Raw genomic sequence first — 24,925 nt, forward strand, 5'->3', positions numbered from 1 at the left:
TGATGGTGGTGATGAAATTCTGGCATGTATCATTATAGATATGGTTAATGAACATCTAGAAAAGGAAGTCAAGGTAACAATAGTGCTGGACTATCTATCCATCTACCTACCTACCTGTCCATCCATCCATTCATCATCCACCCTCCCATCCATCCATCTGTCCACCCTTCTACCTGTCTAGCTATCTACCCATCTAATCTTTCTATCATTACTAAACCAGTAGATAGGGAAATTCTATAGATAGAGTTTACTGAGATTTTAATGAGCAATATATTGAATGAAATATCCTATGCAGTTTTTAGGGGGAAGATGGAGAGATATGTGTGAGATAATAGTACCATTGGTTAGATGTGTAACCAGCTAAATGGACAACCTCTAAGAGTAATCATTATTAGTTTGATGTCACCTTTCTCCAGTGGAGTGCCCCAGATATCTGTGCTTAAACCTGTGCTATTTAACATGTTTATTAATGATTTGGATAAAGACTCGGATGACATACTTATCATTTTGCAGATGGCACAGGCTAGGAGGCAGAACTGGCACACTGGATGGCAGTCAGTATCCGAAAACATTGATAGACTAGAACATTGGGCTGAATCCAATAAGGTGAAATTTTATTGGCATAAATGCAAAGTTATATACTCTGGTTCAAGAAAAAATCAATTTCACATGTACCAGATGGAGAGGAACATGGCTAGATAGTAGGTTGTCTGGGAAAAGATGGTTGTTGACCTACAAGTACCATATGATTCAACAGTGTAATATGGTGATCAAGAAAGCTAATATGATCATAGACTGCCTAAAGAGTGGCCTGGTGGGGGCAGCTAGGTGACACAGTGGATGGAACACCAGCGCTGGAGTCAGGAAGACTTGAGTTCAAATACAGCATCAGACACTTATGTGACATTGGGCAAGTCACCTAAACCCATTGCCTTGCAAAAACCTAAAAACAAAAAAAAATGACTTGGTACCCACAATCAGGAAGGTGATAGTCCTCTGCCCTGGTCAGACCATACCTGGGTTATTGTTCTTATTTCTGGGTGCTGTGATTTAGGAAAAAAACATTTGGCCAGCATGCTGAAGGTCCTTGAATGTTGACCATCTGAAAACTGGAGAAGGGAAGCTTTAAAAGGGAGACTCACTCATCATGTTGGAATATTTTATAGGCTGTCACCTGGAAGAGAACAGATTTCAGCCTTTTAAGGGGAAAATTTCCAACAATGAAAGCTGTCCACATATGGTTTAATGAACAGAGGATATTTATTCTGGAGAAGAGAAAACTTGGGCAAGGGTTAGGGTTGAGGGGAGGGACACATGTTAATTGTGATGTTTTCCAAAAGTTTCTTTCTGTATTTCATTCTCTTGCTCATAGTGATATAGACATCTGTTTTGCATTATAAATGTTTTCCAGGGCCTAGAGGTCCCTGGGGTGTCCCTGAAAATGGACGAGTGAAAGGAAAGAGGGGAGACCCGGGCCCAACTGGGCAACCTGGTTTGCCTGGTTTCAAAGGAGATCAAGGACCACCTGGTCCTCAGGTAAGCGTGGATAGAAGGAAGAAGGGATTCTGTACAGAAGCCAGAGTCTTCTGTATGGAAAATCTCTATCTGAAATGTTTTCTTTAGCAATCAGCTGCAATGTGCTCTCTTCGACACAGTGGCGAATTCTAAAAGCAGCAGCATACCTGGGCCCTCCTTGCCCTCTACGAATCTAATGAGTCTGTTGGGTTAGAGCAGCCTCATAGACTGGTCCCTAGCTGCTAATTAGTGACATTTGCTTCATCAGAAAGCAAAACCTACCCCAAAGCTTTCTATAATGTGTAATTCCCTTGCTGTACCTGCTACCTTCAATTCTCTATCCTTCCGCCCACTCTTTCATTTCCCACATGCAGTCAACTGCTAGACCCTGTCAGTTCTGCCTCCACCACTTCTCTTGAATCAATTCCCTTCTTTCTGGTCCCATTCCTACCACCTGTTACTGAAGAATACTGAATTTGGAGTCATTGGACCTGAATTAAAATCTCTACTCTGCCATGTATTAACTGTGTGACCTTAGCCAAGTCATTGCCTTCCCTGTGAATCTGTTTGCTTAACTGTAAAATGAGAGGTTAGGATTAGATGACCTTTAAAGTCCTTTTCCACTCTACAACTAGAAGTCTGAGTGGCCTAGAAGACCACTAACTATGATCTTACTGCCTCCATTCTCTCCTTTCTTTAACACACTGAAGCACACAGGGTGAAATGCCTTGTCCAGTATCACTCAGCCAATAAGTGTCTTGAGTCCTGAGTCTTGACTTCAGGTTCAGGCACTTTATCCACTGTGCCACCTAGCTACTTTACACAGTTCTGCCTCACTTTAATTCAATTCACTTGCAAGTTAAGGCATCACCCTCCTGATGCCATTGGTCCTCTTCAAGCCCCACTAGGAACCCAACTGGCTCATTCTAGTTGGACAATGATGCTTTTCCCTTTCATCCATCCATCTATCCTGCCTTCCTTCCTTCCTTCCAGGAAAGGTTTGGAGGCTAGGTTTGTTTCTCTTCCCTACTTACTTATTCTATCTATAATACATCACCAAATCTTCTCAAGTTTTCCTTCTCAATGACTCTTGCCATTTTAAAGCTATGAATAGGTTCTTTATTAATGTTAAACTGAACTGTTCCAATCTTCTTAGTTGGTCTATTGGCAAGCAACACCGCTGGATCAGTCTCCTTAAGGCACAGGTCTGCTCCTCTTATATCTTTGCTCTAATTCCTTCAGTGACTTCCTGTTGTTTACAGTAGAAAATACTAACACTTATAATCTAGAATTCAGTACTCACTATAACTTGGCTTCAACTTGCCTCATAGGTAGATCAAGCCCCTTCCAGCCCCCCAAATCATATCCTATATATGAGCTTGGATAAATCTCCTATTAATACACTGTTGTAACAATATGATGTATATAATCAGTATACACACATGCACACAAATGCATAGGCACATGCATGTGTATACAAACATGCACATGTGTGTGATTACCACATATACAACGCACATACAGATGGACATAACTCACATAAACACATGCACACATACACAGTAATACACAGCACAAATACACATGCATGCACAGATGCACCCATGCACAGTAGATCTCTTCACATGCACATACATACACTCCACAAGATGGTGGCTCATCCAACCTCTCACCATGGGTCCTTTCTCGCAGGTGCAGTACCCATTACTCCTGCTCTCTGGATAGGTCTCTGCTCTCTTGATTTTTATCTCTTCAATGTTTCTTAGTAGAGGCAATATGTTGTACTGGCTAGAGATGAGTTGATCTTGGAGCCAAGAGGACCTGAGTTCAAATTTCACCCCTGACTTATTCTGACTGGGTCCCCCTGGATAAGACTCCAATCTCCTGTAACCCTCAGGCAAGTATCTAAGAATCTAAGATGCAAAGCAGGTGCCCATCTGCATTGGCAGAAGGACCTTCCTCACTATCTCAGTGAGATCCTAGGCCCTGCACCACGCCCCCACCCCAAACAAGCAAACAACCACATCTCATAGATTTCCTTCGTTTCTATTTCTGTAGTGACCACTTTGGCTGGTACCCTCATCACCTTGACTGCTGTAAGAGCCTTGAAATTGATCTTGCTGCCTCCAGCCCCTGCTCTCTGCAGTCCATCACTGAGCCCTGGTGGGCTGTCCCAGGGCATTGCAAAGCTCCATTCCCCTTTCTTCAGGTTTTCCTTCTTCTGATCTGTCTTTGAGTTAACTAGTAAGTTAGTCATCATGGACCATCCCTGCTCAAGACTTTAGAACATGTCCTATTCCTTGGAGCATCCTATCCCAACCCCTCAGCCTGTTATTAGAAACCCTTTACCAAATTATTCCTGTCTTATCTCTCAGCTCCCCAACCTTAATTTTCTTTTTTCCCTTATACAGTTTCTCTGCCCCAGCCAAGCTAGGCTGGATGCCATCTCCTATAAACATTTTTCTTACTCCTAGACAGGAATGCCTCTGCCTTGTCTGCCCACCCAAAATGTCCTCCCCAATTTTCTCTACCAATCCGTGTTCTTCATCTCTTGCTTTCATCTCATCTCAAGGAAGCCTTCCTTGATTAGCCCCACATGATGTATTATTGCTGTCAAAATTCCACTTTGAGAAACTCTGAACTAAATCCAGTTCAATAAGCTTGAGAGCCTTATTCCTTGGCGCATAGGTAGATGCTGGCTACTAAGAGTGCTGAGAGAGCTGGAACCAGAGTTTGCTCTTGGAGCCAATGAACCCCATCCTTCTTTCTGATGTGCTCTCAATGGACAGTCAATTTACAATCACACGATTAGCAAGTTGGTAGTGTAGTCATTTTCCACATATAGCTCCAATTTCACAACCTCGAAGGCAATAGAGTTGCACCCAAATGAGAGTAGCTAATGCAGAATCTATAAGGAGACACAAACACCCCCAAAAGGTAAAAGCCTCTGGAAATAACTTAAGAGCTTAAATACTTCAGATCCCACTCACTTTTCCCATCCCCCCCATGTTGGCCATTACTAGAGCAAGAAATATCAGGTATGTGTCAGGACCATAACCCCTGCCTGGTGTCCCTTGGTCCTAGTGACTCAGTTGGACTTCTCTCCACACCATGGGAGTTGGAAGACGTTGATTCTGCCCAGTTATGGAGCATATCGGTATGGATGGGAGGAGAGAAGAGGAAGCATGTCATCACTGAACTAGCTACAGGGGAAGGACCTTTTTTTCCTGATGAAAAGGGGGACTAGAAACCCAGATGGAGTCTGTCATCTCCATATAGATTTTACTCTGGGCAGGGTCCCATAGCTCCCAACCTTAAAAGCAATGGGGGTGGGGTGGGGAAAGCTATGCAGTAGCGGAAGGAGAAGACAAGTAAGGAGGAAAACCAGAGATAGACCACTGAGCATGCAAAGGAAAGGTACAAAGGCAGAAAGTTCAAGAGAAAAGTGTAGATTATAAACAGGAAAAGCAAAAGTGAAGCTCATGATAACAAAAGGGAAATTGAGACACAACTCCAAAAATGACCATAATGTATTGAACAAGTATTCTATTATGACAGAAAATGAACCAAAGATTCTCATTGGGGGAAAAAACCCAAAGATTTCAAAAAATATATCAGAATGGAAATTACATTGGAAAATAATACTCAAAAACAGTTAATGAACAACAGAGTAGATTTTTGGAACACATGACAGAATCTCTCAAGAGAATTAGGACCTCTAAAAAAAAGAATGACAGATTTAGAACCCCCCCCCCCATATAAGTGGAAGAAAATTGGGCGGATTAGAAGCAAAAGAAAGTAATTTTAAAAGAACATATGAAGTCTCAAAGCAAAGTTATTATTCCTCAAGAAACAGGGAACATGCAGAATTCAGAGAAGTATGAGATGAAATAAACTGATGCAAGCACTCTTCAAATGGGATTGTATGTTCCCTGTCAATTCCTTTCACCCATATGACATACATTCTCAATGTGTGTCCCAGAGGCTGGGTAAGGAATTGCAAGGAAATGATCCTAGCAGTATTCCTCTTGAACTGAGCACATGAGTATGGAGTAGGCAATGGGAAAAGCACATGGAATTTCTGAATGGAAAAAAAAATTAGGATTATTGAAATTGTTAATTCAGTGACCTTGGAAAAAATCACCAGTAAAATTTCTAAAGGTTGGAAGCACATTTCATCTGTTTCTTCTACCTCTCCAATTCATGTTGGAGACTTCAGGTTACACTCAAAGTACATGGTGCTCAAAGGGTTTCTCTGAGGAAATGAGATTGTATATACAAATTAATCAGGGGCACCTAGGTGGCATGGTGGATAGAGCACCAGCCCTGGAGTCAGGAGGACTTGAGTTCAAATTCAGTCTACAACACTTAATAAATACTTAGCTGTGTGACCTTGGGTAAGTCACTTAACCCCACTGCCTAAAAATAAAAAATTAAAAATGAAGTTAAGAAATTAATCAACTTGATGATCCCATTTTTGGCAACACTTTTAATGTTTACAGGGATCTTTCCTTACAAAAGGCAGATGAGACTTAGGGTAGTACATAAGGTATCATACCCATTGTACAGAGGAGCAAGCTGTGACTCAAAGTCTAGTAAACAAGGAGTTTGAGAATTGGAAGAAGAACGTTGCTCTCTTGCCCCTAAGTCTAACAGTCTTTCCACTATATGTTACTACTTCTTGTGGAGTACAAAATGGATAAAATGGTTTTTTTAAAATTTATTTATTCTTATTTTGTACAAATGGTGCTTTTTATACATTACTAAAATATTCTTGTTTAAGAGTAAACATAATACTCCCCCCCAAATATAGACCCACATGAGTGATAAAGTAAAGAAAAAAATTAAAATTAAATAATGATAATGATAATAATAATAATAATAACAGGTGCAGCCAGGTGGCACAGTGGACAGAGCACTGGCTCTGGAGCCAGGAGCACCTGGGTCCAAATCCAGCCTCAGACACTCAACAATCACCCAACTGTGTGGCCCCAGGCAAGCCACCCAGCCAGCCCCATTTGCCCCGCAACACCCCCCCCCAATAATAATAAAATAATGTGCTTCAGTCTGTGTTCCAACACCTCCAACTCTGTCATGGGTAGTTCACATCCTTTATGATAAGTCCTTCACAAAAGTTACTTCCGTATTTTTCCACCGTTGCCATTGCTGATCACAACTCCCTCCACTCATACTTCCCCACTACCATATCCTATATTTTCTCTCTCCTTTCACTCTGTCCCTCTTCTTAAATGTGCTGTAGGGTAGCTGAGTGGTGCATCAGACATATCCCCAGCCCTGGGGCCAAGATGTCCCTAGCCTACATACCACCCCTTGGACCCAGCATCTACCCAGCCCTATGGTCCCGGACAGGCCATCCAGTCCCAGCCCCTTGCAAGAAGTAAAAAAGAAAATGGTTATATCTGGCCACTCTCCCCCCACAGTCCATCATCTCCTCTATCACTCACATCCCCTTTTCCCCCTGTCCCCCTTCTCTCCTTCTTACTGTAGATGTCTATACCCCGTTGAGTATATATGCTGTTTCCTCTCCTAGCCACCTCAGATGAGAGCGAAGTTTCCCTCATTCCCCCTTGCTTTCCCCCCTTCCATATCATTGCAGTAGCTCATTGTAATAAAAAAAAATCTTATTATATGAAATATCTTAGCCTATTCCACCTCTCCTTTTTCTTTCTCCCATTACATTTCCCATTTAGCCATTGACTCCATTTTACACTATATCTTCAAATTCAGCTCTCTCCTGTGAGTCATCTATAAAAGCTCCTTCTACCTGCTCTATTAAATGAGTATTATCAGTATCATTTTTCTATGCAGGAATACATGCAGTTCATCATCATTAAGTCCCTCATATTTTCCCCTTCTCCTCCACTCTCTATGCTTCACCTGAGTCCTGTATTTGAAGATCAAATCTTCTGTTGAGCTCTATCCATTCCAAAAGGAACATTTGAAATTCCCCTGGTTCATTGAAAGTCCATCTTTTCCCTGGAAGAAGACATTCAGTTTTGCTGGGTAGTTGATTCTCGGTTGCATTCTGAGCTCTTTTGCCTTCCAGAATGTTATATTCCAAGCCCTACGAGCTTCCAATGTAGTTGCTGCTAAGTCCTGTGAGATCCTGACTGCAGCTCCACGATATTTGAATTTTGTCCTGGCTGATTGTAATATTTTCTCTTTGACTTGGGAGTTCTGGTACTTGACTATAATATTCCTGGGGGTTGTTTTCTTTGGATCTCTTTCTCGGGGGAGATTGGTGGATTCTCTCCATTTCTATTTTGCCCTCTGCTTCTAGGATATCAGGGTAATTTTCCTGTAGTAATTCTTTGAAAATGATGTCTAGGCTGTTTTCCTGATCATGACTTTCAGGTATTCCAATAATTTTTAAATTATGTTTCCTGAATCTGTTTTCCAGATCAGTTGTTTTTTCAATGAGATGTTTCACATTTTCTTCTAATTTTTCATTCTTTTGGTTTTGAAGTATTGTGTATTGATTTCTCATAAAATCAGCAGTCTTCCTAAGTTACATTATACATCTGAAGGATTTGTTTTCCTCAGAAAGATTTCGTATCTCTTTTTCCATCTGGCCAATTCTGTTTTTTAAAGCATTCTTCTCCTCAATAACTTTTTGAACTGTTTTATCCATTTGACCTAAGCTGGTTTTTAACATGTTATTTTATTCAGCATTTTTTGGATCTCCTTGACTAAGCTGCTGACTTCATTTTCATGTTTTTCCTGCATCTCATTTCTTTCCCCAATTTTTCTTCTATCTCCCTTACTTGATTTTCAAAGTCTTTTTTGAGTACTGTCATAGCCTGAGCCCAATTTTTATTTTATCTTTAGATACAGGAGTTTGTACTTCCTCATCTTCAGATTGAGTATTTTGATCCTTCTTGGGATCCTAGGCAAAGTATTTCTCAATGGTGTTCTTCTTTTTTCTCTGCTTACTCATTTCTACAGTCTGTGCCTGGTTTGGGGGTGCTTCCTGAGCCTTTGAGTATTATTGGGACACCCCCACACGGATCTCAGTGTGTGAGGCTCTGTCTTCCCTCCCAGTTGGTGAATGACCACAAGCCCCCGCCCAAACAGGGCTGAGGTGGAGGGGGCCCTGCTGTTCCATGGAGGGCCTAGACTGAGATCAGGAACTGAATGTGGTCAGAACCCCAGAGTCCTGTTCCAGGGACAGAGGACAGACCTCAGCAGTCTCTCTCTCCACTGCCCTACCTAGGCTCAGCACTCATCCCTGGGGGCTCCCACTTACTGGCTCTGCCTGCTTCTGTTTCCTGGATCTGGGCTGCCACAGCCACGCTGCTCACTGAGTACCCTGATGGCTGGGCTTCATCTGCTCACTCTGGCAGAGGTCCCCCGTTGATCCCCCAAGTTGTGCCCGGTGCTCCCTGGGGTCTAGATCAGGAAACTGCCCCCTCTGCTGTGAGCCACGGCTCCCAGTGCCCTGGGGCTGCCTCCGGGAGGCTGAAGTTCCTTCACTCCGGCAGTCCACCCCTGTAATCCTCTGGAGTGAAGCCTTTCTGCTATTTTCCAGGTTACCTTGGGCTGGAGAATCGCAACACTGGATCGATCTGTGGGGTTTGTCTCTTGAACATTTAGAGTCCTTAGTTTAGAAGTTTGGAAATATCAGAGAGAGAGAGAGCACCTAAGAGATGATCCTCTCCTGACGCCATCTTGGCTCTGCCCCACTCCCATACAATGTTTTAAGATTTTCATTGTGCCTCCCCTCTCAGTAGCACTGCTTCATTCATATATTCTTAGTCTGACTTGGGAATCATAGGGCCTAAGGTTCAATCTGGTCTTTATCAACTGTTTTGTGTGACCTTGAGCAAATTATTTCCCTGGATCCTTGGTTTCCTCCTCCATAAAATGAAGGCCTTTAAGGTCCCTTCCACTTCCAGTTCTATGACATAACATAATATTTTTTCTTTTTTCTCGTCAATTAATCATTTTATTAATCATTGCTAGCAGATAATAAAAGGGATTATTGGCAATCTTGAATGTCAAAGACTCCTCAGTGAACTCACTCAAATATTGCATAGCATAATAAATTATTGATTGATTTGCAAACATCATTTCACTGGAATCTTAGTAGCCCTTGTGACATATACATGATGGGTATCATTATCCCCATTTTACAGAAGAAGAAAAAAAAGAGAGAAATAGAGAAGTTTAGTCACAAAGTTAGTATTGAAGGCAGAATTCAAACCCAGAACACCCCAACTTCCTGTGCCTCATCCACTTTGGTGAATGCTTTCTACCATTTCCTACAAATCTCAACCTAGTAGCACCTCCTTCTACCCCCTTGGCTAAGAGAGTTCTCTTTTTTTCAGGGCAATCCTGGGTGGCCAGGGATCAGTGGAATGAAGGGGAATCCTGGCTTTCGAGGAATCCCAGGATGCCAAGGTATTTCCAGGAATAGGTTTTGAACTACCCCCTGGTTGGTTGCCAATGGTGCCAATTCAAATCTTCAGAGACCTTAATGCTCTGCTCACTTTGGGGAGAGGTGGGGCTGCATTTTTACTGAAGTTGTGATGGTTTGCATTGCAGGGATGAAGGGTCCTGCTGGTGTTCCTGGTTCAGCTGGCCCTCCAGGGAATCGAGGATCTAGAGGTCCTTCAGGTAAGAGAGCAGTCACCACTTGGGTTTCTAAAACCAATCAATTGCTGTGTATGAATTGGTTACAGTTTTTCAAACTAGGCAGCTAAGTGGCACAGTGGGCAGAGTTATATATGGAGTGTGAAAGATCTGAATTCACATCTAGCTATGTGACCTTGGGGGAGGGGAGAGAACTTCTGGTTGGCAAAATCATGTGGTCTGGTGCTGCCAAGGCAATTACAATAGGGACTGTAAATTTAATAAATCTAGGAGCTTTTTAAGGTGTATTAATTAACTATTTGACCAAATATAGCTGGGTAATTTTTAAGTTTTGACCCTTGGCAGAAAAAAAGGTGCTCGACCACTGCCCTAGACAAATGACTTTATCTTCTGGACCTCAATTTACTCCTTGGTAAAATGAGGGTATTGGACTCAATGGCCTCTAATAAGATCTCTTCCAGCTCTAGATCTGTGATCCTCTTTGTGACCTTGGGCAAGTCCCTTCTCCTTTCCTAACCTCAGATTCTTCCTCTCAAAAAAGAGAGTTGGCCTATGACTTCTGAGCTCCAGGATCCTCTGATCCAATGGAAATACAACAACATCAGTGTCCCTTTGACTAGCTAATAAGCTCTCAACTGCTGAGCCAAGTCTTGGTTCTCCCCCACCCCCAAATCTCCCTAGATCTACCAGGGTTGATATGGATAAATGTTGTTTTAATAGCCTATCTTTTCAGATAAATGCAAGGCGGGGCTACAAAAGGAAGTGAATAAACTAAGCGTTGATATAGGACCTACTGTGGGCCAAGCTCTGTATAAATATCATCCTATTTGATCCTCCACCATCCCTGGGAGGTGGGTGCTGTCATTATCCCCATTTTACAGATGGGGGACACAGGTGAAGTGAGTTGCCCAGGGACATACAGGTATCTGGGCCAGATGGGAATTCAGATCTTCCAGACTCCAGGTCCAGCACTCTGTGTAACCACTAGCTGCCCCCTGAGTACTTTATGGGGATTTTCAAAAGCTTCTACCACCAGTCTGCACTCTGCAATTTATCAGATAAAATCACATCTCATATAGGGATTCTATTAGTATCATTATATCGATAATATAATTTTGCTGTATTCTCCCTGACCCCACTCCAGTTCATTGTCCAAGTGATTTTTCTAAAGTGTAGGTCTCAGCATGTCACTCTTACTCTGCTAAATAAACTCCGGTGGCTCCCTATTACCTACGTGATCAAATAAAAATCTTTTGTTTGCTGTTTCAAAACCTTCACACTGACCCCTTCCTACCTTCCTAGTCTTTTCACCCTTTACTCCCAGTCATGCACTCTCAGGTGCTGCTTGTTCTTCCTCAAACTCATTACTCCATTGCCCATCTCCCATGTCCATGCTTCTGCACTTGTGTGTTCCTCCCTCCCTGGAATCCTCTCCCCACTCACTTCCTGCCTCCTAGAAGGACACAGCTCAGCTTTTCCTTTCCCAGGCCCCTTCCTTTTCCTGATGGTGCCTGCCCTCCAATATCATCACCAGCAACACTCGATCTGTTCTCTCTGTACCCATTGACTTATGTGCTGTTTCCCTCACTAGATAGGGAACTCCTTGAGGGCAGAGAGCAACCACATTTTGACTTTTCTTTGTATCCCCACTACTTAGCATGATGCCTGAAACATGTGAAGGGCTTGTTGAGTCACTGATTCTGACCTTTCAGTCCCCTTCCCCTGCCCCCCCCACTTCTTTATTTCATTCAGATTTTCCCTAGCTTCCACTACCCATGCTTCTTCTATTGCCATTGCTCAGGCCTGCAAGCAGCCCTCACTGGCAGCAGGGTGTGGGGCCTAGCATCGTTTTTGGTATTCTCTGGGGGGGGGGGGGCTGAACATTCAGAAGGGGTGGCAAGAGAGCCACCAAAGGCTGGGTCTCCTACTGGGATCTCCCTCCATTTTGTTTCAGGGCCTCCTTTAGTCCTGCAAGCCCCATGGATCATTCAGGAAGCTCTGGTCCCTGAGACCATCCATCCTCCAGCCTGGCTCCCTGTGCTGAAATAAAGGAGCATGGCCAGCAGGATAAATTGGAGCTGGAGGGGGAGAGAACCTCCCTCATTGGAACTTATCTGTGGCTTCAAGCCTGATTCCAGGGGATTCAGGAGGGAAAAATCAAATAGGACCTGGTCATTTCAGCTCAACTCCAAACTTCTCCATGCTAAACTTACTCCTCCCCTTCCAAAATGAGACCCTTCTCACAAACTCTGCTGCCACCATTTTCACTTCATTTCTGACCCATACACAAGCTCACACATCTTTCCTCTTTCCTCTCACCACCCCTCCCTCACCTCTCTCTGCCATGTTGAGAAAGGGGCCATGGATCAAAGCAATTTTCTTAAGGTATTCTCTCTCCCCTTCCTCTTTCTCTTTCTCGCTCTCCCTCTCTACTTCTCTACTCCCAACTTTTTCTCTTTTTCCTGCTCTTCCTCTCAGCCTCTCTCCTGCACTCCCCTGCCCCCTCTGTCTCTCTTCCTTTCTCCCAGCTCCCTTCCTCTATCTTTTTTTCTCTCTCTCGCCCCTGTTCTCTCTTCCTCTTTCCTTGTCTAGTCCTTCCTCTCTCTCTATCTCTGTCTCCCCTCCCTCCCTTTCTCCTTCCCTCTCTCCTTCCTCTCTTCTCCTCCCTCTCCCTCCATCCCTCACTCTCTCCCCTTCTCTGGCAGCTCTCCTCTTTGTCTTCCCTAACAGGCACCTTCACTCTCTTTGGCTCCTGGCCATCTCACTGTCCTTTGTTTCTGCCCCACAAACCTTCCAGGCCAAGTCGGCCTGAACCTCAGGGCTTTTGATGCTGACCCCAGGCAGCAGGAACCCTTGCTAGCTTCTGTTCTGACTGTCCCCAGTTCCCAGTCTTGTTTCAAGTGGCTCATTCACAAAGCTCCCTGAAGCAATAACTGCCAATGCTGGAGAACAGTGTGGTTTTTTTCCTGAGGAGAATCCCCTTCCCCAGAAGCCAATCTTTAGGAATTAAAACCAGCTGCCAAGAGAAGACAGGCTGGCCCAGCCTGGCCTGACCTGGCCCATATAGCCCAAAATTCAGGAGGGTGGGGCCTGGAGCATCTTCCTTTCCCAATTCCCCCTGATTCCTTAGGAATGGCCCTTAGATAAATTTTCCCCCTTTCTTTCTCCATCTTCCCAGCCAACAGACTCCACAACTCTCCTGTCTCAGGCAAAGGGGACAGGCAGGGGTAGGGGATGGGGGAGTGGGGGGGGGACCTGAAAGTTAATCAGCAATTTCAGTTGGCCCTGGCAACGGGCCGGGCCATTGAACTGTCTCACACCACCCCGAATCCTGGACTAATAGCACCAGAAGGCTCTTAGAAATCACCTCTACCCGGGCCCTTGTTGAATAGGGGAGGGAACTGAAGGCCTAGTTCAAGGTCATGTGAAATTGGCAAGTGTGGCTGCTGAACCATTGTCAGGCCTCCTTGAAAGCTCATGGTGAGACTATGCATACTTGTTACAAGGGTTTTGTTTTTCCTCTTTATTCAATGGGTTAGGGGGGAGGTAGAAAGGAAAGAAAATGGATTTTTGTTAATTGAAAAAAATTAAATTTAATTAAAAAAGAAAGATCACAGTTAAGAGGAGAGGTACTCTGGGCCTGGAGAAGGTCAAACAACCTAATTGTCCAAAAGAAATGGGGCCAGGAGGAGGGTAAAAGCATAGAGACCGAAGACTAGAAGCTCGTATGCTTGACTTTGATTCCTGGGAAAATTCTAGGCTGTAAGAATAAGGGGCTTAGTGAAAAAAGGAAGCCACAACCCCAAAGAAAAGTGAGCTAGCGGCTTCAATAAGAGCAGGTCACACCAGACCAAACTGTTTTCCTCCTTTGTTGGGGTTACTAGACTCTCATAATCAGGGGCAGGTTGGCCATAATTTTTACTGAAATTTCAACTAAGCATTTGATAAAGTTTCGCATGCTCCTCTAGTGGCAAAGATGGGAAGAGACTGAGGTCACTAATGGTCTGATGTTAGCTTTGAAGGAGGTCTTCAGAGGAGTGCCCCAGGGATCCATACTTGTCCCTATGCTGTTTAACCTTTTTATCAGTGACTTGGATAAAGACATCAAGAACAACTTTCGTTACATGTACCAGTATCCTAAAGCTCAAAAGATGAGCTAACACAAAGGACAAAAGAGCCAGGATGCCCAAATACCTTGTACTTTAGATTGAATCAAATCAGATAAAATTCAATAGTAGAGTAACTCTTGGATTTTTTAAAATGAGCCTTACAAGTACTGGGTCAGGGAGGTATTGGCTACTGACAGTTCATTTGAACAAAGATCTAGAGGCTCATAGTGGACTACATGCTACATATGAGTCAGGAGTATGACGTAGTGACTAGAAAAAAATCTTGGACTTTATTAAAGAGGGCGGAGCTTCTGGAAATGAGGAGATGACAGTTCCATCCTAAAAGGTAGTATCTGGAGCCTTGTGGTTAGCTCTGGGGGCAGTTTTGAACATTAAGAAGCTGGAGCATATCCAGAGGAGCTCAGGCAGAATGGTGTTGTTCCTCAAGGCTATGCCACATGAGACCAGCTGAAGAAACTGGTGATTGGCAGGCAAGGTGATGATGAGCATGTGAGCAAAAAGAAAGACAATCCCCACCCTTCATGAGTTCCCAATCTGATAGGTGGAGTAAACAGACGAAAAGAAGAGAGAGGGGACAGGGGAAGGGACCCAACAATGGCATGGAGCCCAAGGCCACAAAGTCAGAAGCTGAGTCAGGAAGAAAATAAAGATTGACTTGCTTGGGTCCGTTCCCCAAATGGAAGAGCCTATAAGTGAGAGAAGGGGGCAGACACGGCAACTAAAAGGATGTTTCCAGGATGAAGAGAGACCCTGGCCCCTGTGGGAAGTTTCAGGGTAAGCCAGCAGCTGAGACCTTATCCCAGAGAAGAGTAGGTTCACACAGTAACCATCTTTTAAGTGTTTGAAAAACTGTTGTAGAGGAAGAATTTTAGCCATAGGCTCCTAGATATATAACTAGAAGGGACTTACAGATGAGGAAACAGACTAGGAGGTTACTTTGTTCTACTGAGGCCCGGAGGACAGAATTGGGAGTGCTGGGAACATACTGTAAAGAGACTTGATGGCAGGATAGGTTCATTGAAGGTCTGTAAGCAAGAGCTGAATAATCACTTGTCATTCTTTTGGAGGGATGACTTGAATTAGATGGGCATTAAGGTCCCTACCACTTGAGAAATTCTGGGATTCTCAGAATTGGTTAACTTAGAGACTTGACCCCAGGGTTTCCAGTGATACTGGGCCTTCTTGCCATCATCCCCCATCTCTTCAAACCTTCCTAACTACTTTTTTTCTAAAAATATCTTTTTCCAATTACATGTAAAAATAGTTTTTAACATTCTCTTTTTTAAAATTTTGAGTTCCAAATCCGGTTGCTCCTTCACCTTCCCCTCCCTGAGACAGTAAGCAATTTGATATAGGTTAAATACACATACAGTTATACAAACTATATTTCTATATTAATCATGTTATAAAAGAAATTCAAACCGAAAGAAGGAAAACATTTTTAAATGTTTGCTTCGACCTGCATTTGGACCTCATTGATTCTTTCTCTGGAGAGGGATGGCATTTTTCAGCATGAGTTTTTTGGAATCATCTCCCTATTAAATATCAACTTAAGTCCTTTGCAGTTGATTCTTGTACAATGTTTCCTGTTGCTGTGTACAATTTTATCCTCTTCATTTTGTTTTGCATCAGTTCATATAAGTCTTTCCAAGTTTTTCTGCAGGCATCCTACTTGTCATTTCCTATAGTATGATAGCATTCCATCACAATATCCAACAACTTGTTCAGTCATTCCCCAGGTGATGAACATCCCCTCCGTTTCTGATTCCTTGGCACCACAAAAAGAGGTTTCCCAGCTACTTTGTTGCAAGGCAATGGGATTAAGTGACTTACCCAAGGTCACACAACTAGGTAATTATTAAGTGTCTGAGATCAGACTTGAACTCAGGTCCTCCTGACTCCAAGGCTGGTGCTCTATCCACTGCACCATCTAGCTACCCTGACCAACTACTTTCAAACTATGTTTTGCTTCTCAGGTCCTCCTGGCTTTCCTGGTCCCTCTGAGCAGGATATCATAATGAAAGGTGAAATTGGACCTCCAGGAATGCTGGGTCAGCCAGGATTGAAAGGTCTCCCTGGGATCCCAGGACCTCAAGGCTTGCCAGGTACCTTTGCACAGAGCCCTTCTGAGCATGTTCTAGACTAATTTTGCCCAGTTCAACTACTTTAATGAGTGTTCCCTATATGTAAGTGCCTCCTTAAGTTCCCCCATCCCCACTCCAACTGACATCTTTAGGACTGGAGCTCAGCATCCATTACCCAATTTCTTTTGACCCCTTTGTTGATTTAGAAAAGCTTATAGAGTGGCCTTGGTGCTACCTTAGAAGTAGAAAGAGCCAAGTTTCAAGGTTGATATTTTTCTTACAGCTTTAAGACAGATCTCTCTTTCTGTAGAACAAGAACCAACAGCCCCAAACTAGCTGCAGTATTTGCTGCTTTTTAAGTGATTGGGCTGTGATTATTTCATATTGTTGGCAGAGACTCTCAAAACTTAAAGAGGTCTCTGTCAGCCCCCCCCCCCTCATTTTTACAGATCAGGACACTAAGTACCATGGAGGTGAAGTGACTTGTCCAGAGTCATCCCTCAGGTAGGAAGCATCAGAGGCAGGCTCCAAACTCAGCTAATCTGCCCCCAAATCCTCCACTCTCATACCCATTGGTGATTCTCAGTTGGAGAAAAGTTGTAGGAAGTTTCCTCATTGGGATCCAGCCAACAGCAATCATGAGCTAGGCACTGAGAATATGAAGACTAAAGCTATCTATGCCTTCAAGGAAATTTATGTTCTTTTGCGAGGGGACTTATTTATTGAGATGGACAAGTTGAGGACTTTAGCTCCTTTCTGGAAAACAAGAAGAGTCAATATTATCCAGTTTCCCTAGGTGTAGATAAAATGGTTAGATCTTAGAGATAGCTCCCCTCACCCTAATTCCTGCCCTCAGACAACTAGAATGTGCCAGCCCTTTCATTAAGATGGAATTGAGATAAGATTCCTACAAGACTTATCCATGTGATTTCATACCCCCCCCCCCAGTCCCTTGGGTTTGCCTCAATTTTTCTCTCCTCTGTTGGACAACATGTTTCTTTTCTCTGTAGGTCTAACTGGCCCACCAGGAGACCCTGGACATTATGGATGCCTTGGCATTAATGGCTCAGGAGGCCACAAAGGAGACCCAGGTCCATCAGGCCAACCAGGTGGGAAAAAGGGGCTGGGAGAAATTTTATATCCAGTATCCATTTGTTACTGCTCTGGAAGGAAGGAGACAGCATACTTCTTCCCTTGGAGAGAAGGGATTCCGTATGCAAATTGGCCCCTCAGTCACCTAAATGGAAACTCTAAAGCATCATTGTTTAATTTTGGTTCTAACCAGCTGATGCTATTAACTACTGTTGTTCTATGTAGTATGAGTGGGAATGTGGAGAAGGGACAGTGTTTGCTTTGCAAAAATGACTACTGTATTTTTTATTTTGCTGTTTCTGCTAACAGATCAAAAGATCACAAATTTAGAGCTGGGAAGGTCCTTGGAACTCATCAATTGCAGTTCCCTCATTTTATACCTGGCCAGTGGTATTACAGATAGAAAGTAGTAGAGCTAGTGTTTTAATTTGGATCCTCAGACCCTCTTTACTGTGCCCTCCTGCTTCCCTGGAGTCCTCCTCCCACCAGATATGTGGTAAGGAAACACAGAAGGTTGATACTAGCAGAAACATTGCTAGAATCAAGGCAGAGCCATGGCATGTGCCCCAGACCATTTCTTCCTCCCCTTCAGGAACTGTGAATGAGGATCAAAGACAGGAAGAAACTTGCCCAATACAGAGGAAGCATTATTGTGAAGCTTCCATAGTGATTATGAAAGCCACATACAAAGAGAAGGAGAATCAGTTCCACTCACAAGGCTCAACCCACTCAAGGCTGGTTGAAAAGAACCATCACTGAAACATCCTTTTATAACATTCTTCTCATTTAGGGCACCATCCTTAAAGATCCAGCTACACCAAGCAGGACCCCAAGACAAAGAGGGCAAAGATGACAGCACTGAAACTGTCTGACAACCACCATGACAATCACCTTCCCTTTCCTATGGAATAAATCAAGGCTTTAGGCTACGGTCAGCAGAGTTGACCACTGAGAAGAGGAAAGGACTGGGAGCATGGAGAAGGCAGCATTGAGTTCTGAGATAGAAGGGACCTCAGAGACCATCAAGTCCAAACCCCTATTTTTCCAGATGAGAAAACTGAACCATCAACTGACTTGGTCAAGATCACACAGCTAATAAGGAAAGTGTACCTCAGCATTGAAAAAAAGTGTGTTGAAGATAGTCTATGTCATCATTTTCTGCTCCTCCAAAAGGATTAGATCTGGTATTTTCTGCTTCTACAAAAAGATTAGAACTGGTATTTTAATGGAACCATGAGTTGATCAATGTAAACACTCCCAGCACCAGCATAAGTGGCATACCAGTCCATGCCTCCTAATCCTGCCTGATTTTTGTTCACAACCATCTGCAAATTCTCTTAAGAGGGTCTAATAGTCTTTTTGGTTTCAACACATTTCATCAATGTATGACCAATCCACCTCCTTTTCTGGTGACCTTAACTATCATTTATAGCACCTCTTTCCACAAGTCATCTTTTGTGATATGTTCTAACCTCTACCTATACCTTGTCTTACCATTTCCCTTCACTTCATCTGCAGTTTGAGGTCTTTATTAATCATCGTTTTCTATGATTGTCAGGATATAGCATCCCTGGGAGAATCTCACTGTTAAAACAATAAGGTTTGATTTCAGCTTGGGATTATGGAAAAGGCTGCCTGCTGGGATCTGACCCCTTTCTCTTTTTCTCCAGTTATATCTCTGGTTCATGTGTTCATCTGAGCAATTTTGAAAGATATGGACTAAAGGACTTAACCTGGTCCTTCCCTGACCCAAGTCCTCTTACTCTGACAACTGCTGTTAGAAAAGTGACCCTGAGTTGGCTGAAACTACTCCTGCCAACCACAAGAACAGGCAGGTACTAGCAAGAGAGACAGTGCAAGGTCAAGCCCAGCAGTAGACTGGGTCTGCTGTTCAGGACCAAGGCTAAACTGAGCACAGGGAGACCTGTCATTTGGAAGGTGGCCCCCAAGGGACATATATGGGAGGATGATAAATCACAGCATGATATAAATGTGACATAGTCCTCAGGTCTAATCATCTACCACCTTCTTCTACTCTTTAAAGCTGTGGCACATAGTAGACAGTCAGTGATTCTTGATTTGACTTAACTTGTCACTGGTTTGTTGGATTGGACCCTTAATGGAGGAAGCTAGGCTTTTGGGCTGTTGGAGGGAAGCACTACCTCCTTGGGGTTTTTTCCTTCTTAATTGATTGCCCTTTAATTCAACTGAGCAAGACACAACCTTAAAGTTAGATCTCTGCTGCTATATCATCTATAGCACCCTACATGCAGGCCTGTATACACATATAATATATATTTCTATGACTTGTGGGTACACATGTGTGATATCATGTTACACAAATTATAGATTCTTCTTATACACACAAATAGGTTCTGGACATGGTATTTCATCGATATCTTTTAGATGAGGAAATTGCCTACGTCATACCTTCTCTACAATGTCAAATCACAGAGCATTGCCTAGGCAGTGGTAATATGTATGTGGTGGGGAATGGGGAGACACTAAAGTGTACATGAGGATCCCTGAAAGTGACAGGTTGATTTGGTTTTAAACCCTTATATTCTCTATGTTTTATTGTATCTGGATTTGTTTAAATATTTCCCAGTGGCATTTGAATGAGGTTTGGGCAGCAGCCAGGAATGTTGTGGGCTTCGTATACTGAGAGGTTAAGTGACTTGGCCAGGGTCACATAGCTAGCATGTGTTAGAAGCAGGACCTGAACCCAGGGCTTCTTGGCTCCAAGACTAGCTCTCTATCCAACCACAATACACACACACACACACACACACCTATGCACATTCATGCACAATTCTTTAGTAGGTCTAACCATAAAACTTTGGGGAGAATAATAGGGGAAATAGGATGAAAAGTATGAGATGGGATGGATGGAAAGAGTGAACATGAGCTTGGACAGACTTTGGGAAATGGTTTTGTCCATGGGGTCACAAAGAGTCGGACATGACTGAACACCTACAACCAAAAGTGAAAAGGCAAAAAATGAACAATAGAGAAATTGTAGAAAAATGGAGACTCCAGAAATGAGAGAAAAAGGGATCCCCTGCTCATCAAATATGCTAAAGACATGGAAGAGACACATTTTCTGCAGTCACATCTGCCTTGGCATGTAGGCTATCCTGAACAAAAATCTAACTAGAAAAAAAACATTTTCTTTGCTTTTTAATTTTTATTAATAACTTTTTAGAGTTCATCACCATAGTTTTCCTCAGTGTTTCTACCCTTCCCCCACCCCAGAGGTTTATCCCATAGAACAAATAATATTTTTAGAGGAAAAACAAAAAAAGAGAGAGGAAAAAACTCAGCGGAACCAATCCATACAGCAAGAAAGTGAGAAAACACCAGCAGTTCACTACCCTGTGGATCTCCCTTTGCTGCAAAGGAGTGGGCTAGGTGTCTGTTGATCTCTCTTTTCTGGGGCGATCATCATCATCATCATCATCATCATCATCATCATCATCATCATAACAGCCTCCTTCCTGACTTCAGATTTGAGATTATAGCCAAACTCTGGACGTTTCTGGAGGGAAGGACTGAGCCAGTCCTGGTCCTACTCTCAGAGAGAGCTTAGATAGGGAACCAGCAAGCTTTCAGGGTTCATGAACTGATTTGATCTAAGTAAAAGTCTGATCATTATTGCCCCCTTTGGTCTGGTCTCTACAAACTCCTGACCTGTGTTTGGGTCTAGACAACAGACTTGTGAACTTGCCCCTTTAGGAATTTTATTAGACCGCTATTGAATTCTAGCACTATCACCCAGTGTCAATTCCCCTTTGGTCTGAGCTTCCTGCCCTCATCATTCCTCTGCAGGCTTCAGACTGGGTTAGAAGTTGGAACTGAGACTCTGTTCCATTCCTGGGATCTGATTTTATTTGTTGTTTGATACATAACCCAGGGCTTGGGTGTCGCTCCCTTGGCACAGATTACCTCTTTATTCCACTCTGGAAGAATGACCCAGTAGGCAACAGTATCCTCAAGCTTAGGCCCCACTAAGTTGGACATATTCCAGTGTTCTCAGACATATCTCTGAAGCCCAATGCCACCCTGAGCTGGAAAGTAGTGATCTTTTCTTGGATTTCATTTTTTGAAAATTTTATAGGACAGCTAGGTGGTGCAGTGGATAGATCACTGGCCTTGGAGTCAGGAGTACCTGAGTTTAAATCTGGCCTCAGACACTTAATAATTACCTAACTGTGTGGCCTTGGGCAAGCCACTTAACCCCATTGCCTTGAAAAATCTAAAAAAATGTTTTTAAAATTTTATTTATTTAAGGCAATGAGGTTAAGTGACTTGCCCAAGGCCACACAGCTAGGTAATTATTAAGTGTCTGAGGTCGGATTTGAATTCGGGTACTCCCGACTCTAGGGCCGGTGCTTTATCCACTGCACTGCCACTTGCCACCTAGTTGCCCCTTCTTGGCTTTTTTGATCAGGATTTGGTGTGGTGCATTTTCTACATTTGTTTAGAGGAGTTGGGGGTGGGGAACTCCCTGTATTTATTCTGTCACTCTGCCATATTCAAGGAAACACTTTCTGACAAGTTCTGGGCACCCTTTGTCAGGTAACTAGAAAAAACACTGGATTTAGAATTGGAATATCTGGCTTCAAGTCTCAGCTACATCACTTGCCAGTTGTGTGCCTTTGGCAAATTTACTAAGCCACCATTTTCTCATTTATTAAATGATGTCATAATTCTTGTGCTATTCACTACTAGGGAGTCAGGTGAGGAATGTGCAATAACATAAACAAAGTGCTTTATGAAATATAGAAGTTTATAAACCTCAGCTTCTGTTCTCAGAAGGCAAGAGGTGGCCTCTACAGCTGGGAAGACTTGAGTCCAAATCCCAGACCTTTACTTCCTCAAATTGTGGAGACAGTATCAACCTGCTTTGGCAAAAAAGGAATTGGTCATAGGACTATTGTAAGAATTTCAGAGTTTCTAACCTTTTTCTGTCGTTTAATGGCCTTTGCCCCCAAATTCCCATTTACAGGAATTTCTTATGCCAATCTGCAATATATCTAAAGTCACAATGTAGAAAGGATAACTATAGTCTTGACAATAGATGCAGTGTTCTGAAAGAAGGAAGGGAGCTACATTTGCTCATTTTTTTTTTCTCTGGAGTGGTATTGTTCAACAGAATTCCATAGTGACCAGGTCCTGGTTTGTAATTGTTATTAGTCATACCTGTAAGCCGGGTCCATTTGGACAGATTCCAAAGGATCTCTGAACTTGGATAAGGAAAACACTGCATCTCGATTTTAATAGAATTGCTTTCCTTGGAAGACCTATGTGTTTTATTTTATGCATTAAAAACATGATTTTGAGAAGAATCCAAAGACTTCTTCAGATCCCTTGAGGGGTCAAGACATTCACTACCCTAAGTTCCTTGCAAATGAGTAATTTTTTCATTCCAGGTATCCATGGAGTAGATGGTTCCCCAGGACCCGATGGCTTGCCAGGTCTACCCGGTCCCCCTGGAACCCTCTCTCTTGCCCATGGATTTCTCATCACACGTCATAGCCAGACCACAGATCTACCACAATGCCCCCAAGGAACTGTCCAGATCTTCAGAGGGTTTTCTCTTCTATATGTGCAAGGAAATGAGAAGGCTCATGGCCAAGACTTGGGTAAGCTGCTTATCAATTTCCATGTGACTGATCGTGTTGTCTTTGGTTCTGAAAAACCAGTGGGATTGCAACAAGAGGTATCCAGAATAGCATTAGCCAAAGAAGACATGGTTTCACTATTGGTTTTGGTTTTTCAGAACTGAGAAGCCGTTTAAGGGTGACAACGTGTTCCAACTTACACTACTGATATTTTTGTTTTTCAGGTTAAGTGCCAGGCCCCAAGTGACAGTATAGAAAGGGCCTCTTTACTTTGTGCTAGCCACAAAAAAAACTGTAGGAAGTATTTTGGTGGGTGACAGAACAGACAGGTGCATTGGTTTTCCCTTTGTCTGTCTGATCTTTAGTTGGGTTCCCAGGCAAGAGGAAGTGGGCTTGGGGCTAACTGCACCAATATTATAATCCTTAAAATAAGCACATTTGCTTCTCAGGGAGTTATCAGAGACTTTGATGACTCCATAAGGCACTGCAGTTTCCTAGAACACGTCTACCCAGTTAGTCCTTGAACTCTCAGTTTGATTGGGGAGGGGGTTAGAAAGCAGAGAGAGGAAGTGTGAGAGATCTGTTTATATTGTATCTTAACAGAAGGTCAAGAAGCCCTTTCTGGAATTTTGTCTTAGAAGCTTAGAGCTCTCGGATTAACTTTGGGACATTGGGCTACCATCTGGGGGTGGGGGTGGGAAATTGGGCTACCATCTGGGGGTGGGACATTGGGCTACCATATGGGGGTGGGGGTGGGACTTGAACTCAATCCCCTTTCTCTCTTGCCTTGTTTTTTGCCCTGGTGAAATTCCAAAATTACTAGCACTTGACTGGGGAGGGGTAGTCACTACAGGGAGAGGTGTCCCATTGACACCTTGTGAGTGAATGCTGCTGACCAGGTTTTCTGCAGCAACAGTGATCCTCAGGTGGGCCTTGCCTAGTCATCACAGGCCCCAACCATAGAAATCATAGATCAAGTGCACAGTAGCCAATGATACCCAACAGTTAGGAAGCTGATGGGAGCAAGACTGGGTCAGTACGTCCTTTCCTCCCATGACCCATTTCTACCTCTCTTTCTGTTACCTCCTCTTCTACTTTGCTCATTCTTGCCTCTTCCATATGTGCCCTTATCATTTTCCCCTGGTCTCCCCAGCCTATTCTTCCTAATCCCTTTCTCTTTTTTTTCATTGTTGAGTCATCTAGAAGGTCATAGAATCCTAGAACTAGGATTGCAAGAAATTTTGGAGGTGCTTTATTTTACAGAGGAGGAGACTAAGAGCCCCCAAAATAAAATAACTCACCCAAGCTCACCCACAGGATCATTGATCTACAGTGGAAAGGGACTTCAGAGACCAACTAAGCCAATCCTCTCATTATAGAGACCCTTGCTTTCTTCCTCTAAATTAGAAGAGGAAAATTCTCCAAAGAGAAATGACTTGTCCAAGGTGATACAGGAAGTAATTATGGCAGAGCTGGAATCTCTTAACTGGAGCTGAAGTCTCATGCTGTCACCCTCCTAGTCCTCCATTCCTGTCTCTTTGATTCTTCCCTAGGAACATCTGGCAGCTGCCTCCACCACTTCAGCATCATGCCTTTCATGTTCTGTAACATCAATAATGTATGCAACTTTGCCTCGAGAAATGACTATTCCTACTGGCTGTCCACTCCCAAGTCTGTGCCAGTGACCATGGAACCACTGAAGGGACAAAGCATCTTGCCATTTATCAGTCGGTAAAATCTCAGGACCATTTCTCAACCTTCATTCCCCCACCCACCCAAGGCATCTCCCTTAACTGTAGGTCGAACCCTCAGCCATTTTCACTTGGTTTAATGGGCAAAGATAAAGGTCTTACCTTGAGGTCTCAGA

General features: G+C 43.3%; 1 protein-coding gene across 8 annotated transcripts in view; it reads left to right on the plus strand.

Moving 5' to 3' along the window:
* The window catches only part of LOC141500673 (uncharacterized), a 216,332-nt gene that overhangs the window by 186,101 nt on the left and 5,306 nt on the right, over nucleotides 1–24,925 (plus strand). For 7 of the 8 annotated variants that reach the window (XM_074204063.1, XM_074204065.1, XM_074204064.1 and 4 more), the window contains 7 exons: nucleotides 1,412–1,536; nucleotides 9,864–9,936; nucleotides 10,081–10,152; nucleotides 16,235–16,363; nucleotides 17,353–17,451; nucleotides 22,867–23,079; nucleotides 24,612–24,789. In XM_074204063.1, coding sequence (XP_074060164.1) covers nucleotides 1,412–1,536; nucleotides 9,864–9,936; nucleotides 10,081–10,152; nucleotides 16,235–16,363; nucleotides 17,353–17,451; nucleotides 22,867–23,079; nucleotides 24,612–24,789 — 889 coding nt within the window. Of the gene's footprint in view, nucleotides 1–1,411; nucleotides 1,537–9,863; nucleotides 9,937–10,080; nucleotides 10,153–16,234; nucleotides 16,364–17,352; nucleotides 17,452–18,224; nucleotides 21,608–22,866; nucleotides 23,080–24,611; nucleotides 24,790–24,925 lie in introns of those variants that run through there. The other variant, XM_074204068.1, reaches the window with a different exon arrangement.

The sequence above is a fragment of the Macrotis lagotis genome, chromosome X (assembly GCF_037893015.1).
Source record: "Macrotis lagotis isolate mMagLag1 chromosome X, bilby.v1.9.chrom.fasta, whole genome shotgun sequence".
Taxonomy (NCBI): Eukaryota; Metazoa; Chordata; class Mammalia; order Peramelemorphia; family Peramelidae; genus Macrotis; species Macrotis lagotis.